Raw genomic sequence first — 19,689 nt, 5'->3', positions numbered from 1 at the left:
TCGTCTGCCCCATTGCAAGAAGATGGCAAAAGCAAACATTACCAGAGACATCATCCACAGACAAATCAAGGTATGTGTTAGCCAAGCATTTGCTTGTGTTGGGTGGAGAGCAGATAGAGAATCAGCGTTCACGCTGGGCTGGGAAATACTCATGTTGTTGCCTTTACTTCTCAAAAGATCTCTGCTACTTACGTACTGATAAGCTGTATAAGAAGCTTGAAAGAACAAACACATAGGGCCTATCACTATCCTTAATGAAGAGCTGGGATAAAGTATGGCATAACAGGAATACAGTTCTTCTCCCTAGCAGGAGCGCACCATGCTAGTTTGACATCAGCCAGTCTGTTCTTTTTGAGTGCAACATTGAAGACAAAAATCTGGCTCCTTGTGTCTGGGGACCATAAAGGACCCTTAGCTAGCTTCCCTCATGAGTTTTCTGTCTGCTTCTTTATGTGTTCTCTTTGTGTGATCTTGCCATCAAAGGTATTTTCTGACTGTAGTAAAGTTAATGATCTCTGTCTCAGTCTCTTTTTGTTTCTTTTTCTTTAAAGAGTGGTGTGTTTGCTTCCTTTGTGTAGGGCAAGACTTCTACGGTGGTCGGATCAGTCATCTGATGGCTGCATTTGTGAAATATCTCTTAACGTGAAAGGACTAGCTACAGCAGACACAATAGGCAATTATTACTTGGACTCAGAGGCCTTAAATCATTTGCAGCTTTGCTGGTAATCAGCATTCAGGAAAGTGGTCTGTTAGTGGCCAGAATAAGGAACTCGGAGCTTGAATGCTCACTTCACTTTGCAGTTTGGTATCAAACTTTGTATTATAAGCTTGTAATTTAATCCATGTGCAAAGATTTATTTTGCTGCTCTAACAAGGAAGGGATGGTTCTGTGGTTCAAGCGTTAGCCTGGGACTTTTTCACACTGTCTGCTCTGTTAGACTTTCATGTGTGACCTTGGGAAGGTTGCTAAGTCTGACAGTTACTTGTAGGAAAAGCAATAGACCCCACAAAGCCACTGAGGTTGCAATAGCAAGGCAATTATAACTGCAGCACCTTGCACTGGCCCCAGCAGTGTTTTGGGAATGCTATCCGTAAAAATATGTCAAGGGGTTTGAAGTTTGTAATGAAAGTTACTACAAAAAGCCTGTTGTGTTTTGTTTTTCCTCCAATCCCCTTATATCCATCTCCATTTTGTTTTCAAATAGCTTTTGTTGTGTGGAGTTCATTACTTAACATTGGTCTGCAGAGCTGTAGTGTAGTACGCTAGTTCTTTGTGTCTGCCCTGTGACTACTAACATGTTCCCACTACCATAAGTATAATTGTTGATGTTAGTGTTGACGTTCCCATCTATAAATGGTGATAACGAAGGCTTAAGTTGTCTTTGCCTGCCTATAGCATGGCATAGGATGGGACCGAGGCTGGATCAGGTCCTAGGAAGGAATCTCCTCGGACACTAGATGTTCCATCCAAAATATGACTTGCATTCCCTTTTCTTTATGCCTGCCTCTACAGTTGGCCTTCTTTCATCGAAGCCATCTGCTAATGCATCTGTGAACCCTGTGAGATCACAGGGGAAACAACTGTCCTGCTTTTCTTCACCTTCATTTGTACTGACGCAGTTCTGTGGCAGCTGTTCTCTTCCCTGTAGAACAGGCTGTGCTGTGGTACTGCAGCTACATGCTCCAACTCCATTTCTGATGAAATAAGCCATCTCTAAAGGATGCTGTCCAGTTACATTCCCCAATAATTTACCCCTTGGTGGTGGTGCTTCAGGACAGGTTCATAGAATCATAGAATCATTTGGGTTGGAAAAGACCTATAAGATCATTGACTCCAACTGATTCTGTGTAATGGCAGACTTCTGAGCAGCTGTGGTCTAGCACTGCAGTCCTCAGGAGTGAGTTGCTTCTGAAATCGTTGCCAAGGGATAATGACAGGCATTCCCAAGCTCTTTTGTATCTTCCATTTCTGGCCCAAAGTAGGCAACTTATTCTGTCTTAGTGTGGGCCTCTCAAACCTTGTCTTGGCTACCCAGCTGGAGTAGGATGTCTCCCTACTACAGGACAGGTACCTCATGTTATGGACACCCACTGCAGCTACATGCTCCAACTCCATTTCTGATGAAATAAGCCATCTCTAAAGGATGCTGTCCAGTTACATTCCCCAATAATTTACCCCTTGGTGGTGGTGCTTCAGGACAGGTTCATAGAATCATAGAATCATTTGGGTTGGAAAAGACCTATAAGATCATTGACTCCAACTGATTCTGTGTAATGGCAGACTTCTGAGCAGCTGTGGTCTAGCACTGCAGTCCTCAGGAGTGAGTTGCTTCTGAAATCCTTGCCAAGGGATAATGACAGGCATTCCCAAGCTCTTTTGTATCTTCCATTTCTGGCCCAAAGTAGGCAACTTATTCTGTCTTAGTGTGGGCCTCTCAAACCTTGTCTTGGCTACCCAGCTGGAGCCTGGCAATTAGATAAACATCATTTTAAACCAATTCAGGGGCGAGGATTACAAACGGCCTACCTGGAGATGATGCAAACGATGTCTCCCAGGAGTGAGTTGCTTCTGAAATCCTTGCCAAGGGATAATGACAGGCATTCCCAAGCTCTTTTGTATCTTCCATTTCTGGCCCAAAGTAGGCAACTTATTCTGTCTTAGTGTGGGCCTCTCAAACCTTGTCTTGGCTACCCAGCTGGAGTAGGATGTCTCCCTACTACAGGACAGGTACCTCATGCTATGGACACCCCAATACCTGGCAAGGTCCCTGTTTGATTTTTAAAGTTCTTGAATCTTCTCTTAAAGGGAAAAAGGAGCGTTTTGTTTGCTGTAGTTAGTGTGGTGCTTGTTTGCTTCATGCAGGAGAGGGGTGCGCTGGGCTTCGAACGGCACTATCATGTCACCGATCCATTCATTCGACGCCTGGGCCTAGAAGCAGAATTGCAGGTAAGTGGGCATTGTTCAAAGAGCAAACTGAGCTGCTTGTTGTACAACTTATTGCAGAAAGGACAGCCTGCGGCATTCTCTCTCTTGTATGGGATAGATACTGATTACTTAGTCCCCTAAACTGCATTAGAGCCAGGAATAGCTCAGTGAGATCTTGTGTGAGCTTTCTGCGTTACCTAATTCACCTACAAGAGAGCCTTTAACGCGTGTGTATCAGCCAGTCCTAACAGTGGTGCCTGAAGAAGGCAACTGTCAAGATATTCAGCTCTAATGCCAAAGAGTGTAATGTGTTGCTTAAAAAATAGGTGGTTGTTTTGCAGTCTGACACAGCTTAAAAAGATCTTAAGATTGTCTTGGTTTGGGGGAGGAAGGGATTCTTTTGTCCCCCTTTTCAATCGCATCTCCCATATCAAACACTCCTCAATGCTCTCTTAGTCTTTCCTGGTACAGTTGTTAGTTAATTTGGATGAAGATGTATGATATAGTCACCCAGCAGCAAGGTGCTTCTAAAAGAGTTATTGAAAGTGCATTTTCCCTGCTTTCCCAGAGAACCTGTACATGTAATTTGTCAGCCTAGCCAAGAGCTTTTGAAGCAAAGTCACCTTTCCATGTGTACAGCAGGATTTCTTCTGTAGCCTCTGAGACTAAACTGCCATTTTATTCAACGCTACTTTTTTTTTTTTTATTTGTTTCATTTTGCCTTTTCTACCCCAACTGCTATAACATGTCTGTCTTTTCTGGAGGTGCTTATTTGCCACGTGGGTGGTTTTTTGCAGGGTTGGAATAAAAAAACCTGCTTGTATTGGAACAAGTTGTTTTGTGTGGGGAGCTCGCTGTGTCCTTGTCTTAGAACAGCTCTGTTTGATAAGTCTGAAGTTTGTGTAATACCATCTTCCCTTTTTTTTTTCTCAGGGTCACTCTGGGTGTGTCAACTGTCTAGAATGGAATGAAAAAGGAGAGTAAGTATGTGGCTTGATTCAGGGGATCAACAAACTGATAACCCCAGGTTCTCCCACAAGTAGGATGTAGGTCATCTTATCATCAGCAGCTGCTTCCCATTCCTAGTAAAGTGGAGCTCAAGCTCAAAGTTTTGAACTGTAGTAGAGCTCACGCTTCAAAAGAAGCTTTATTTTGTTAGATATATCTGGATATTCTTAGAAATGCCCCTTTAGTGAGTTCAGAAGGGAAATGGTCAGACTAAGAAGTGGAGATTGAAGGCTGCTTCTCTTCTCTTAAGTGGTATTATGGATTATAATGGATCTTTAGGATTTGCCCAGCTGCTAGTGACATTTCCCCACCCCCTTCACCATGCTGTTAAAAGCTTCTGCTGGGGGACAAACATATAAGGGAGGAGGGTAGAGCATTTACCCCTCTCTGCAATTTTAGAGGGAAACTAAACATAAAAGCATTTCCGTTAACCAAGTGGAATAAAGAGTATCTGCATGAGAAATGACTGGATGGAAGGAAGAGTGTATATTTCTTGACATGCCTCTTACAAGATCCAAAGTCTGCTGTCTGATACTCTTCGGAATTACTTACCAGTGAAAATTTCATGTATTTGAAAGAGATCTGGCTACAAGGGAATAAGTTTAAAACAGCTGATGGTTGCAGATGTCAAATTCTTTTGCTTCAAATGAAGATAGATGTACAAGGCAAACAGTGCCTTGCAATACTGCTGCCACACCCGACACTTAAAAAGCAGTCTGTGAATCACTAAATGAGCCCTGGCTTGGGACTGCTTGGGCACATCTGAAGTCCAGGAATGAATGCCTTGGCTTGGGTTCGGGGATGATGTGGAGCAGTTAATGCAGCCAGGCTAATAAGGAAAATGGAGGCCCTGCATTTTGTTGTTGACCAAATGCTCCTATTGTTTTCCCCTGTGCCATGTGAATCTGTGGTGAGCTGGTTCAATGAGCTAAACCCAACGAAAAACACTCGCTTTATTTTCTATGGAGTTGATATTTGGCTGGTTTAGCTCCCTGAACTGGCTGAATGGATTGGCGCATGGGGAGCAACAAGAACACATAGCTGAGAAAAGAGAGAGGAAGTGGGCTTCTTAGAGCTGAATTAACTTAATGGCTGTCTGTGGTCAAACCACTCTAAGAAATTGGTCACGGCTTAGAATAGAAGAATACATGATGCATACTTCTCTTCTGTTTCTTTTAGCTTGTTGGCCTCTGGCTCTGATGACCAGCATACCATTGTCTGGGATCCTCTGCACCACAAGAAACTCCTTTCTATGCACACAGGACATACTGCAAACATCTTTTCTGTCAAGGTATATGGTTAGAAGGAATGAATGGCTAACAAAATCAGCAACGTAAGCAGCAAGAGAATAGATCCTTGCTGGAAAATGTTTTCCTGCAAGCGATTGCCCTGCCCCAAATAATTTGGTATTTCTAATGTTAGGAAAAAATTGCATTAAATCTAATACCTGCACTTAGTTTATGCAGCTCCCAGGCTTATCTCATTCTCTCTGTATATTCAGAGGAAATGGTTGTAGCAAATTGGGATGTGTGTTGAAGAGGCTATTTTGTGTGCTACTGTAGCTGGTGACTCTGGAGCGTGCACACTGGCATATGTGTAATGTAGGTAATAGCGTGGGTCATCCTGTGTTCCTAAAGCAAGCTGCTCTGTGACCTGCTGGGACAGCTCAGCGATGTCTGTGTGAACAGCCTCAGCACGTCTCAAGTTTGAATGTCAAATCTGTCTCCCACAGTTCTTGCCGCATTCAGGGGATCGGATCCTCATCACAGGAGCTGCAGATTCCAAGGTGCATGTTCATGACCTGACTGTCAAGGAGACCATCCACATGTTTGGAGATCACACCAACAGAGTTAAGCGGATTGCTACGGCTCCCATGTGGCCTAACACCTTCTGGAGCGCAGCAGAAGATGGGCTAATCAGGTACAGAACTCTAGTTGTTCTGCCCCAAAATTAATTGGATTGGGATCCTTTGCAGTATGTACTATGCACAGATCTAAAGAGAGACTGTCTCTATACTAAAGAGCTTAAGCTAATCTCTCCCTTTCCTGAAACTGGAAGGATTCATCTTGAAATGTAGACTCCTCTGATAAATACTCTCCTCAGCTCCTCTGTTTTCTTCCGCTGAAAAAGAAGGCCAAGAAAGGAACAGCCATGTCAAATGGAAGGGAGATACAACACTGACCTACGTTTCCCTCCAGAGTCATTGAGACTTAAATGAGTAATGTTACTGTGAGAATCTGTTCTGCTTTTCATACGAGCTACTGTTTGTGAGGTCGTGATTTAGAGTTTAATTTGGAACTTGAATAAATCTGTGCACGTGATAGAGCTGGTTTTAATGGTTATCCTGATATTGAGTGTATATTGAACTGAGATGCTTCCAGTAACCTGTGGCACAAATGACTATTAATGTCGTTAGTGTCATCTCTTCATGCGCAAGCCAGATAATTAAGTGTAGGTCACTACTGAGCAGTATGAATGTGCTGCTTTGAGCGGTCTTCAGTTCGGTCACCATGGAAAGCTAACCTCTCTCTTTTTGCTGCTTCTGTTGTCTAGTGGCACGGATTGCCTGACTCTCTCTTCCCTTTGCAGACAGTACGATCTGCGAGAGAACAGCAAACGTTCAGAAGTCCTGGTTGACCTGACAGAGTACTGCGGGCAGCTGGTGGAGGCCAAATGCCTGACGGTCAACCCCCAAGATAACAACTATTTAGCAGTAGGGGCAAGTGGACCTTTTGTGCGGCTCTACGACATACGCATGATCCACAACCACAGGTAATGGCAACTGGCTTTTCTGGGCCTTCTGGGCAAACGTGAGTGGTACAGAAATCTGTTCAAGGCTCTGGTGGGAAGGGGGAGTTGCAGTGATCTCACACTCGCCTGTCTCACCGTGCGGTTTTACCGAGTCTTTTCTATCACCCACACTCTTTTCGAGTGCATTGGGGTGCTGTGAGGCAGGCTTGTGACTGTACAGCTGTATAGGCATGAGGCCTTGACCTCCTGTGTGTGAACAAGAAGTGTCGGCATAGATCAGGCTTCCAGCAGTTGAATGCTGCGATTATAAGACTGTTCTTCTTTCTGGCTAGAAAAAGCATGAAGCAGAGTCCTTCTGCTGGAGTACACACATTCTGCGACCGGCAGAAACCCCTCCCGGACGGTGCGGCACAGTACTACGTGGCAGGTATTGGGACCTGTGCTGGGGGTGACTGATGGGACTTTTAAGTTAATGCCTGAAGAAGCAGAGCTCTACCTATCACACAAGAAACCAGTGCTTGGAAGAGCTCTTCTCTAATACAGGGATGTCCATGGAATTGCAGATTATTTCACTTCTATGGTGTGAATTCTTGCTTATTACCTGCCCATTTTCCCTGATTTGGCAGTGTGTGTGTTGGTGAGCTGGCCTTTCTTCTTCTTGTCTAGCGTAAATGTCTTTTTGTCACTTTTATTGGGAAGTCAAGGACTGGATAACCTGGGCGCTATAGGGTTTCTCCTGGAACTGGTCCCAGCAAGGATGCTGTTCAAAATCTTTTTGGCACAGAAGAAAAGTAGCTTGTCTTCATCCTGCAGATGAAGAATCAGCGATGCAGTATCTGGGCAATCTAGATGACATTCTTCTCCAGTGCTCATTATTTACTATCTTTTTTCCCCCAAATGTTTGGGTTTTTTAAAGTATCTTAGACCAGCATGTTCATCAGAGCAGTTTTGACAGTCTTGCTTCTGATGAGTCCCACTAGAGGATTTCTTAGGTCCCCTGAATTGGTCATGCAACACATCTGCTGTCTGAAGCAAAAGAACCTATGTGTGAGCTGAATATTTAGGAGGCTTGGTTTGGTTGTGCTAAGGGCTTTATTAAGGAAACCTGATTAGAGGGTTGAAGATGGAGGTATTTGTTTGCAGATGGCCACAAATCACAGAAGCCAAATCTGTAGTGAATCCCTAAAACTGAGATTTGCTGGGTTCTGCAGACTTCATTGTTAGCAAGCTAGTTATAATCCAGTCTTCTCCTCATACGGAGATGGCCTTGCAGAATTGATACCTAGAACTTCTGAAAAGGCAGCTATGCACATCTGCGTGTTTTGGTGGCTGATGGAAGGATTCAATAAACAACAGTGGGAAATGGAAAATCACTTAGGTGCGTGCGCTTCATGACATAGGTCTCCTAACAACCTCTTGTAAAAGGGAGCAGCTGGGGTAGGACAAAGACAACGGTTACTAGTTACGCTAATATGTATGGACCTCTTCTCTCCACAGGGCACCTTCCAGTGAAGCTTCCGGACTACAACAACCGGCTGAGAGTTCTGGTGGCCACATACGTCACCTTCAGTCCTGATGGCACTGAGCTCTTGGTCAACATGGGAGGGGAGCAGGTAAGAAGACAGCTAAAGTTTGGCAGAAAGCTTCACATTCAGTTCTGTTTGTTGGGCCACCGTATGTTGTTCTGCATTCTTCGAAACGGGTATAGCAGCTTCTCTGTGAGTAACATGATTGATTTGAAATTGCTTTCTGATTCATTCAGACTAAATGCTTGGTATTAGGGATTTATTTGTTATGCTGCCACTTGAAAGGCATTCTGTTCTGGTTTTCCAATTCACATTTCACTCTCTGGAAGAGGAAGAAAACCAGAATTCTGGAACTGACCTTTGCTGACCTAGAAAAGATTTCATAACTCATTCTTGAAACATCAAACTGCTTTTGTAATAGAATCTAGTGAGTAAGGAACTTACAGAAGCAGAGGCCTTCACCTGGAGTATTGATTGCTTTAATTTTAAGCGCTGGGTGATATTCATGGATCTTTTGTAAAGCCTATCAGTGAAATGAGAAAATCCTCCTGACAGCATTAATCAGCATGGATTAAGCAGGAACTTTGCTGTGGGCACTTTACTCTGTGGTTGTCCTCTGCAGATCTCTTTCTCACACATGCACTCCTTCCCTGTAAGACAAGGTGCTGAGTTAGCTGAATTGTAGGTCTGATCTGGGCTGTGAATTCCTATACCAGTTTTAAATTAGGGCTTCGCAGGGCTGCTTTCGAAGTTTCTCAGGAAATCCTGGTTTTATCTAGAGAGACTTTTGCCTTGGTTTAATGTACTGCCTCTTTTCTGTCAATAAATGTTTGATTTTTCATGATCACTGTGTTTATTAAGCAGTTAGAATATCTTATTGGAGTTGAAGGTTTTTGAGCAGCTTGGTTTGTGGTCAGATCATCTTTTAAGTTCTGTAGCTGTGGAGAAGGCTTTCTTACCTCTTGAGTAAGACAAGGCTCCTATTTCTCAGCGTTATTCTTTCTGAACCCAATGCTGGAATGGAACATGCCACTGGTACTGCTGTCATCCTGTGTGTCCATGTCTATAAACAAGATTCCTAGTTAGAAAATTGGAAATAGCAAAAAACCAAATGTCGTGCCATATACCTGTCTAGCCCCGTTTTATTTCAGTGACTTGAGCATCTATGTTTCATTGACTTCTTTTTTGTCTCATTCTCTTTCTTCATTCCTTAGGTCTATTTGTTTGATCTAACATACAAACAGCGACCATACACTTTTCTCCTCCCAAAGAAGTGCCATACTTCAGGGGGTAAGTATGATGCTGTCATGAAAGTGAGTGGAAGGCAGAGTGAAATCATATACTACACAACTCTTTTTCAGGGTGCAGGAACTAGGAAAATGAAGTAGGGCATGGCTGTTGCTGGGCTGTTTCTGCAGTGCAGTTCATACCCCGAGTTCTAAAACCCTTCTACAGAGTGACAAAACGTGTGTCTCGAGGGGAGAAGTGAGCTGTTGAGAGGTGTATGCTTGTGTGAGCTAAGGAGAATGCTTAAAGCTGTACAGAAAGGATAAAGTAGACTTTGTAGAGTGGTTGAGGTTCTGGTATCCTGCCTTCAACTAAGGGGGAGAACTTTGTGGACAGGCATGGAAATGGTATATTGGTTTTATTTTTTAAAACTCATTAATAAAACGTAGAATACATCTGTTATCCCCTTATACACCTGTTAGGAAGGAAACAGAACAATCTCTTCCCTAAGAATCTGTCCTGGCACTAATATCCCTCCTGGTGAATCAAAAAGTCATTTATTTAACGAGTAAGTAAATCCAAAAGCCTTTTTATTCCTGGCCCTGTTTCTTACAGGACCTGTTCGTACACAGATACTGCAGGCAGTACGTGGTGAATGGCTACAGCGTCATTCCCCGGGCAGAGGCTGACTCTTATCAGGAAGTGTTCCCTGCTCAGCCCCTTCCCTGTTCTCAGAGCACTCTGGCAGAGTTTGATCTGTGTACTCAGCTCGCCTTAGGCCTTAATCTAACACTCACATCCTGGTAGCAAATATATGCCCTGCCTGCCTTTCTCTTCTGCCTTGAATGCACGTGGGTGATCTGTACTGTGGTATCTGGTGAGGTCATGCTTTAAATGGCAGGACAGCGTTTGAACAGGCTCATAGTGGTGCGGTTGCAGCGAATGCTCCACCCTGTTGGGCACAGAAAGTTCAGGCAAAGGCTGTGAAAAGGCGGTATCAGTACGAAGGCTGAACTTCATGTGCATGCCTGTCTCTGCACACTGAAATCTCTGAGCAGTTCAGTAGACTGGTTGGACAGTGTCCCCAGTTTCCCAACCTGTGAAATGGCCGCAGGAGCACTCCCAGCTGCAACATAAATGCAGTTTGTAAAGCTTGAAGCTGAGTATTTTCTATAGAAATGGCAGATGATGTGGCTGCCTGACCTTCAGAGGATTGTTTCGTCTTGAACTGCTCCTTGAGCAGTAGGGTAAGAAAAGGAATAAAGCATCTGGAATTCCTGTACTGGATTTCTCCAGTGGTTCCCCTCATCCTCCTTGTTCTATTAAATGTTCAACAGCTTAGCTCTATGATTCTTTATCTGAGTGAATCTAAAATACAAAGCTACTAATGTTACTAAATACTTCTGCAGTTTTAAATATCAGGCTTCTGGTGATCAGTCAGGTACTCTGATTATGGGCCTAGACTCAGTCTGAAGGCAGTTCAAGCTCCCTCTCTTTGTGTGTGTATAATTAGTTCTATGTGTATCTAGTTTTCTGTTCTGGAGTTGTATTGCGAAGGATACTGCAGAGATTTTGCAGTAAATGTAAGAAGGCAAATCAAATCCAGGTGGCTGGAGGGGCAGAGGGGTGTGTGGAATCATGGAAGTTTTATTTCTGCTCTGAATGGGGCTGTGGCATTGGCTTGGCTCTGCTGTAAAATAAAACCCTGAAGCTTCAGATACTAGTTTATATAATCCACATCGATACTTAGCATGGCTGTATTTTTTTTTTATCCTAACCTTCAGAAGTGCAGAATGGAAAAACCTCTACCAACGGAGTGTCGAATGGCATCCATCTCCACAGCAATGGCTTCCGCTTGTCTGAAGGAAGAGCACATGTGAGGTAAGGGGACAGATCTACCTACATGAAAGCCCTATAGCTTTGTTCGTGTCCTCTTCCTCTTGCCAGGGTTAGGTGCTGCTAAACAAGGTGTGAAGTGCAAATCCGCTTGGCATGTTGACTTGATTGTCAAGTGGCCTCTGTCCTAGGAGCTGTGTTTGCTTCTTATGCGTGGGCTATGAAGAAGAGTCAGATCAGGCAAGAGCGTCCTTGGAGAAATGTTGTCCATGAGGACTTTTCCCCTCTTAAGATGAATTACTGCAGACAAAACTAAGAAATGACTTTTCAGGCCTAAGAGCAAAGTGTTCTTAGCTGTCCTGAGTCGTTGTTACTTCCTGGCCTGCACGAACTGTGTCTTGGTAAAGAGGAGAGGCTGTCAGGTTGAAAGAGCCTTGCTTCCCTTTGTCATATTTTTGAGCACCTGCCTGCTGCAAACTGAACTGAAGTGACCAAAATTGCTTTACGACAATGACACTGGAGTCATTACTCCTGCAGTCTGCATGTGAGCTAGGAACGGATGGAGAGCCCGCTTCTGTTGTTCCTGCTGCTTCCTTTCTTTAAGAGCAAAATGCAGTTGGGGCGACGCAGAAGCAGACTTGAAGCACATCTTGCTGACTGTTTTTCTTCCAGCTGATGAGACATGGTTAAAGTCAAGACACAGTTGCTTAATACCATATATGGATAGTCTAGGTTCCACCAAAGTCACTTTGCTGAATGTTTTCAGCTTGTTTCCTCTAGATGGCCCCCCCACCACTGCAGCAGAGATGTGGCTGGAATTTTGGGTTGCTGAGCATGGGCCTTGTGCAGCCCAGTGAACTCGGATGCTTGGTTTCCTTCTGAATCTGCATTCTGTTATACATTGCTAGAAGAGGATTGGAAATGTTTTTTATGCAGTCAGCGCAAAGATGTATTGGTGAAGTCTGAGGGATTAGATGCTTAAAATACCCACTGTTCAATTTTGAGTGGGTGTCTATATATAAAGAAAAAATGGAAACAGTCAAATGATGGTCAAAAAGAAACCTTCCTCCTAAATTCAGGTACAGGGTCTCTTCTGCCTTTTTCTGAAACTTTTGGTGTTAGCTAGTGCTTGCTGGGACTTGCTAAGCTAGAACAAAACACTGCAGACATTTAACTGGAGTTAACAAAGCATTAGCATGTGAGACTTACCTGTGCTCCTTTCTTCTTTCCCTTCAGTCCCCAAGTGGAGTTACCTCCGTATCTGGAGAGAATCAAGCAGCAAGCCAACGAGGCCTTTGCTTGCCAGCTGTGGACTCAAGCCATCCAGCTATACAGCAAAGCAGTCCAGAAAGCCCCCAACAATGCCATGCTGTATGGAAACAGAGCTGCTGCCTACATGAAGCGCAAGTGGTAAGGAAACAGAGAATATCAGAGTGTTTCGTGTAACAGGCAGTGAGTGCTGGTACCTGACTTCTGAGTACCACTGATGCCTTGTTGTCCACTTCCCTATGTGTGGAGCAGGGTTGGGGTTATTGGATCAAGCTGTAAGTGGGTCACCTCTGGCACAGAACAAGGGGATTGCAGAACAGCATGTGTTGGAGAAATTACAGCCACAGAGACTGCACAGGCAAGCACAGCTGGTAGTAGCTCATCATTTTGCCTACTGGCATGCTGAGTAATGTTCTGTTCTTTTCCTGTTTAAAAAGAAACCAAAAATCCACTTGTGAGTAACAGCATTATGAGTGTCTCCAAGGGTGTTTGTGTTTCTTTGGATAGTTCTGATCTGCATTAGAGTGTGGCTCTAAATCTGCTGTCAACAGATGAGGTAATGGTTACTATGCTTGATAACTTCCTATCTCATGATACGAGATTGTTGTAGGACTGCCTGGAATTGCTTTGGTTGCTGCTTTATCCAAGTAACTAGTACTGCAGATAATCAGACGTGACCTGGTGGTTCCCGTGCTAACCCGGCTAACCAGCTCCCCTTGACTGGAAACAAACCTCTCTGAGGGATCTGGGGAGGTGGCAACTGGTGCCTCAGAGTCTGGGGGAGGTTCTGTCCTGATTGTTGCAAAATATGCTGTTAGCCTCTGCAGTAGGTAATGTCTTCTCTGACCAATAGCCAGAGCTGCATCTGCAAGATACAGCTGAATTATTTTAGTATCTGTTCCCTTGAGCAGAGTAAGACTGAGTAGCATGACTTGCCATTAACGTATTTAAAATAGCTGTGGTCCTTCATCTACATTTGCTTTGTGAGGATATCCTTCTCCTCTCCCTGCTGAAATCCCCAATATGAATTCTCCCATCTTCTTGCCAAGATAAAGAGCAGCCAGCAGTTGTGACTGTTAGTAACTGGCCTACTGGCTGTTTTGCAATAGGAGAGATTTGGGAGCTGCCTCAGAAAGACCGCAGTGTTCAGAGGGAGAAGAACAATAGGTTGGGATTAAGGAATGGAAGACAGAAGCTGAGTGCTGATCTCATGAATGATGTTTTTCTTATAGGAATCATTTTTCCCGAAGGATCTTGGCAGATCTGAACCTTTCTTTGTGTCAGCTAGTGCTTTGCTACAGTTTTTGGTAGCAGGAAGATGTGAAAATATATGCACAATGGGTTTCTGTGGCATGCAATGATTAGAATTTAAATAGTACTGAGCTGATATCTTCTCAGGTGCAGAAAAGACGGGGCACTTTTCTGCTGGGAACAGCTACTGCTGTGTGGCAGAAGGTGGCTGGGATGTCACTGAGAAGGAGGAGTTGGACAGTGACCTACGCTGAACACCCTGTGTCTCTAAGGTGTCCTTCCCATTCGGAGCAGGAACAGCTATAGGCCACCCTGCAGAATACTGCAGGTCTTGCTTTGGCCTCGTTCGCTGAGTAACAGAGAGATCTAGAAAAAAGGAAGGTCTGTAATTTCCTAACCTCCCCTTGCTCATCTCCCTTAAGATGCTACTCATACTCTGCAGTGCTTCTAAGGCTGTCCTTTTAAAATTTGCTCGTAAGAGCCAACTGCATCACTCTCCAGATTGCTTTTAGCAGTCTATGTTGACAGTACCTCGCTGATTTTAGTTAGAGCATTTTTGCACAAGCCGAGTCAAACCTGTAACAATGGGAGAAGTCAGTGCCTGCTTTACATCTCAACGTGTACATTTTCACACCAGTCTCTTGCGCTGTCTGACACTGGTAGTTGAGATTGAAGGATTTTTGAGGGTGGCAAAGCAGTTAATAGCCCAATCAGCTCTGAAAATGCGAGACGCCCATCTGTCATCGTAACAGGTAACTTGCATTCCCTCTTTCTTTGAATAAAAGTGGCCCGATGCGCTGCATCCAGCCTCCTGGATTAACACAGACACAGTGCTGCAAAGACAGCCCTCAAGAACCATGTTTCTTCTGCTTTGCAGCAGATCTCATGGAAAAGGCACTCCACTTTCTGTACTGTGCTAGCAAGCTGTAATAAGTGGCCAATATTCATTTAGACGGGAGAGAGCAATAGGATGAATGGTTTGCAAAACGTGCTTGTGGCACTGAATAAGCGCTGCTTAGCATGTAACCCAAAAATTTGGAGCTCCCTTTAAAGAGTAGAGACACAGGAGCACGTTTTCCCTGACAAAGGCTCCATGTGATTTCAAATTGTCGCCGTGTTGGAGGTACAGGGCAATTCACCCCCTTCCCCTTGGGACTGTTTCAGACTTTGGTAGGTGCAGTGCACATAGGTTACAGGTGTGAACCATTATTATTATTATCATTAGCCATCATATGGAGACTTGGCACTCTTCAGGCAGATTGTGGTGCCTCTGAACAATTTAGGCTCAATGCTGGTACACCAGGCGTGTCAGCCTTGGCTGACTTCTCAGCCTCTGTCAGTCTGAACTGAATACCAGCATGCAAGGCTTGTCAAGTCTCTCCTGCTTCCAGAGCACAAGCAGAGGCATTCTTATTCCCACATCATGGAGCTTAGGGAAATCAAGTGTGGTCTCCAGTAACTGTAAATAGGATGTAAATATCCATAATGATACCAGTCTGCTATAACGCTTATTTCTAAAACTTTAAGGTTTTTCCTATAAAGGTGGGAAAAGACTGCTGCTTTAGACACGTGTCCATCGGGGCTATGAAGTGTGGTGGTTCTGTAGCTCCTTCTTAAGGGCTACAAGTGGCTCTGACTGTGGGCAGGGAAACATGCTGCCACGCTGTGCGTCCACAAAGGGGCACGCGTGAGCTGCCGTGCTCTGACGAGGCCCTGCTCGCCTTGCAGGAGAGGCCTTGTGTCTGCTTGGCCAGAGGGCTTGTGCATCCTCCATCTTCAAAGGACTTCCCTAAATGTGTTCTATCAGTGAGCTCTGCTCTGTCGGATTTAAAATGGCAGGTCAAGACTTGCTGGGCTTTGCTGCATGGTCGCATTACAGGGCTGCCTGTATACGTGTGGAGGTGCACTCAAGAAGCTGGGCTTGGTCAGATGGTGTCCCTGGGAAAGAGCAAATGCTATTAGTACGTGAACTTGTGGGGTGTCTGCTTGCATAAAGAGAGCTGGAAACAACAAGCTTTGCAGTGAAACGAGGCCTGGGAAATGGCAGTGGAAAATGTATGCTGTTTTTGTTTGGGCTATCTAATCCACCTCTCCCTTTTCTTCAGGGATGGGGACCATTATGATGCTTTAAGAGACTGCTTGAAGGCCATATCTTTGAATCCATGCCACCTGAAGGCCCATTTCCGTCTTGCCCGCTGTCTCTTTGAACTCAAGTACGTGGCAGAAGCACTGGAGTGTCTGGATGATTTTAAAGGGAAGTTCCCAGAACAAGCACATAGCAGTGCCTGCGATGCACTAGACAGAGACATCAATGCAGCCCTCTTCTCCAAGAGCGATAACGGTGAGTGCCAGTGTCCAGTGTGGTTCTTCAAGGTTATACTAAAATCTAATGATTGGACAAGGAATTTTCTCCTTGAACTGCCCCTCTGAAATAAAGCTCCAACTTCTGAGAGAGATTGGTTGGTACTGTGCACAAAAACTGGCCTGAGCCTGTTCTTTCCTTGCGCCTGGTCCTGGTTTGCTCTTGAGCGAGAGTATGATAAAAGGGGTCTTGATGTACCCAGGAGATAATCTGGAAGGAAGCTTGTGCTCTAAGCCCTGCTCCCTGCTGGAATTGTCCTTAACTCTTCTTTAAAGCTATTAGGGTCTCCTAGAGTGCTGTTTGCTTAGAACATGTTCCTCCCCAAATTGTGACAAAGGAAATCTGTTGTCTTTCCAGCTGAAGACAAGAAAGGGGGTGGCCCCATCCGGCTGCGAGCCACAGGCCGCAAGGATTCCATCTCAGAAGATGAGATGGTGCTAAGGGAGCGCAGCTACGACTACAAATTCCGATATTGTGGCCACTGTAACACTACTACAGACATCAAAGAGGCCAATTTCTTTGGCAGGTATGTTGGCAGCATAATAGGGATGCAGGACAGGAATGTGAGCAGCAGCAGAATGCTCTCGTCCATCGGATAAAGCCTCATGCGTAGCCCCACGTGACTGTGCATAAAATGACGCTGACACTGGTTTGCAGGGTTGAAAAAGATGACAGAAACCCTCCTCCTTGTGTAGCTGCATGAATAGCTGATTCAGTAGCAGATCCACAGAGGACCCAGTTGGGCTAGCGTTTCAGAAAAGCCATTTGGGATTGAAAACATGAATCCTGGGGATGGAGGGAACCAACACAAAAGCTTTATCTGGATCCATAAGCGTGAGGGGTGGCAGCCTGCTGGTTATAGAAGCCAACTGAGATTCTCATGTCTGCTAGAGGCTAGCTTTGGCTCTGAGCTGTGATCTCCAGTCTCTGCTCCTCTCACCCTAGCAACGCACAGTACATAGTCAGTGGGTCAGATGACGGCTCCTTCTTCATCTGGGAGAAAGAAACCACCAACCTTGTTAGAGTGCTGCAGGGAGACGAGTCGATCGTGAATTGTCTCCAGCCTCATCCCAGTTACTGCTTCCTGGCCACCAGCGGCATTGACCCAGTTGTACGACTGTGGAACCCTAGGCCAGAGGTAAGAGCCGCAGTAAAAGACTGTCGTGTTGTCGTGAGATGTAACACACACCAGTCTTTCCTACTGGGATCTCTTGAGAGTTGCAGCAGCAGTAACAGCCCCTCTTTGGTCCTTGCGCTGCCTTGCTGAGTTCTCTCCCTTCTTGTCTTGCAGAGTGAAACCCTTAATGGCCGCGTGGTAGTAGACATGGAAGGTGCTTCCCAAGCTAACCAGAGACGAATGAATGCAGACCCGCTGGAGGTGATGTTGCTGAACATGGGGTACCGGATTACAGGACTGACCAGTGGTGGGGCTGGAGGCTCAGATGATGAAGACAGCTCAGAGGGGCAAGTCCAGTGCCGGCCCAGCTAAAACAGAACTGCCTCTCCTTCCTCTAATTGTTTGGCTGAAAGGGAACCTAGTTTCCTTGGTCCTGAACTTTCTCTGATGAATGACTGCACTGTTTCGCACTATGCACAGAGTAGGACAGGCTGGCAGGGGCAGGAGCGGCCGTCTCTTTAAACCATCGCCACCACCTCCTCCTCCTCCCGTCACGCTACTGAGCAGCATGGCAGTGCAGTCCGGGGTTTGCCTTTAGTGGAATTTAGTCCCAACAGGGGTCTTTGAGTTGTCTGTAAGCAGTGTAAGCTGGTGACTTTTTTCCCAGAGCTGCTGTATGATCTGGTACAGGGTGATGTTGCCTGCATTCACGCATTTGCAGAGGGGATGTTAAATTCCTGAATAAAATACAAACCTAGGGCAAGGGTTATGGAATGAATTTACTGCAGTGATCTTGGTCTTGAAAGCTTGACTCTGCTTTTGTGCTACCAGCCTGTCTAGAGGCCCCTGGTTTAGGGTTGTTGGCCATGAAACACCTGTTTTTCCTATAACATCTTTCTTCTGGCTTCCATCTCTAACACGTCATCACCAGATGTAGCTGTGTTGTATTAAGGACTGGATATTGCCTGTCTTGTCCCTGGGCATCTGTCTTAGTTGATGAATCAGTGAAGGCACTGAGTATGCGCAACTCAACAGGGCAAGATGTGCTTGCCTAGCTCTGATACTTTCTTCTGTGGTCTATGAACCCGTGGAGAAAGGTGACAGCAATGGGAGCAGGTTTGATCAGAGGCTAAAGCTACCGAGGAAAGGGGCTGGTAACAGCGCTCTTCCAGAGCTTCTCTCTCCGTTGCCCAAAATGTGTGTAGCTGTATTCACCTTCTCCTCTCCATGTCACCTGTGCTGGAGCCGAGAATGTTGCCACCGCGTATATGTTGCAAGTAAAGTTTTGAGCTTTTAGACAGCAGCATTTTTGTGCAGTCAGCTGCTCCGTCTTGGCCAAGGTGGGCCTTCTCCACCTTATTGTTGGTGTAACATCTGATGGGTTAGTGGTCCTCTCAGGAACCCTCCTTCCTCTTCCCGCTCTCCACACACTGACTCTGGCTGCAAAGCCAGGAGTACACCTAGAAATGCAGCATTGTACTTCCATTCCTCTCCTGCTCGTGTAACATGCAGCCGCGTTTTCCCCTCTTGCAGTTGCCAAACACTAAATATCAAATAGATCTTACACAGCTGTGCTACAACCGAATCTGAAGAGGTTGTTTTTTCTAGGACTATCAACTAAGACCAAAGAGCCCCTGGAGATCTTAACTGCTCTGCGCTGTCTCGTATCTCTTACTGCTGAAGGTCTGAACATGCTAGCCTTGGTCCCAGGGGTGTGAGATGTGTGTCTGGGAGTGTGTGCGCATGTGTGTATGCTACATTAGGGCTGTTCTTCCATGTGGTGCAATCCCTTGTCTTCCTGTTCCTCCTCTGGAAAGATGAGAGGCCTCCCTTTCCTTCTCTGGCTGCTTCTGGCTGACAGGCGTTGATGAGAGAGACTGCGCAGTGCTGGCTGATCGAGGTAACTGGCTTCCTCTCCCTTCCAGAACAGTCTTTACAAGATGAGCGAGCCTTGTGCAGGAGGGAGAGAGGTCACAGAGGCTCGTAGCTGGCAACGTCTCTCCAACTGTTCCCTGCGTAGAGAGATCTCCTGCACCTCCCTTGCAATCGCAGTGGAGCTATCTGGGACCTGATCTCTGCCCCTCAGACAAAGATGTCCATCTGCTCTTTCACGTGTGGGTGAAACCGAGCCTTAGCGAGGCCCGGTGTTGTTGGGAGCATGCCCCTCACCACCCAGAAACGACTGGCTGCCCAACGTCTCTCCAACTGTTCCCTGCGTAGAGAGATCTCCTGCACCTCCCTTGCAATCGCAGTGGAGCTATCTGGGACCTGATCTCTGCCCCTCAGACAAAGATGTCCATCTGCTCTTTCACGTGTGGGTGAAACCGAGCCTTAGCGAGGCCCGGTGTTGTTGGGAGCATGCCCCTCACCACCCAGAAACGACTGGCTGCCCTTGTGCTCTGGTGAGCTGTGATTG

General features: G+C 45.6%; 1 protein-coding gene across 3 annotated transcripts; it reads left to right on the top strand.

Annotated features, from left to right (window-relative positions):
* The first annotated feature begins 7 nt into the window (after positions 1-7).
* Positions 8-18,051, top strand: WDTC1 (WD and tetratricopeptide repeats 1). 3 transcript variants are annotated; one of them, XM_009580483.1, is made up of 15 exons: positions 8-70; positions 2,864-2,947; positions 3,860-3,906; positions 5,114-5,225; positions 5,667-5,854; positions 6,524-6,706; positions 7,018-7,112; positions 8,183-8,298; positions 9,426-9,501; positions 11,223-11,319; positions 12,511-12,684; positions 15,900-16,135; positions 16,514-16,682; positions 17,102-17,294; positions 17,448-18,051. In XM_009580483.1, the coding sequence occupies exons 1-15, from the start codon at positions 23-25 to the stop codon at positions 17,643-17,645; spliced, it is 2,016 nt and encodes a 671-aa protein (XP_009578778.1). In that variant the 5' UTR covers positions 8-22; the 3' UTR covers positions 17,646-18,051. The 3 variants fall into 3 exon arrangements, with proteins under 3 accessions (XP_009578778.1, XP_009578777.1, XP_009578776.1); XM_009580482.1 differs by having other exon boundaries at positions 9-70; positions 11,226-11,319; positions 15,900-16,152; positions 16,525-16,682; XM_009580481.1 differs by having other exon boundaries at positions 9-70; positions 15,900-16,152; positions 16,525-16,682.
* Positions 18,052-19,689: the final 1,638 nt, after the last annotated feature.

This window comes from Fulmarus glacialis, unplaced genomic scaffold (genome assembly GCF_000690835.1).
Source record: "Fulmarus glacialis isolate BGI_N327 unplaced genomic scaffold, ASM69083v1 scaffold806, whole genome shotgun sequence".
NCBI lineage: Eukaryota > Metazoa > Chordata > Aves > Procellariiformes > Procellariidae > Fulmarus > Fulmarus glacialis.
The sequence above is the reverse complement of the archived record's forward strand: the minus strand, read 5'-3'. Positions and strand labels throughout refer to the sequence as shown.

What these genes read in the sequence shown, in the direction of transcription:
- WDTC1 (XM_009580481.1), top strand. Translation starts at nt 23, where the DNA reads ATGGCAAAAGCAAACATTACCAGAGACATCATCCACAGACAAATCAAG. An exon ending in CAAACATCTTTTCTGTCAAG is followed by an intron (nt 5,226 to 5,666) that starts GTATATGGTTAG and finishes TGTCTCCCACAG; the next exon opens with TTCTTGCCGCATTCAGGGGA. An exon ending in GAAGTGCCATACTTCAGGGG is followed by an intron (nt 9,502 to 11,222) that starts GTAAGTATGATG and finishes CCTAACCTTCAG; the next exon opens with AAGTGCAGAATGGAAAAACC.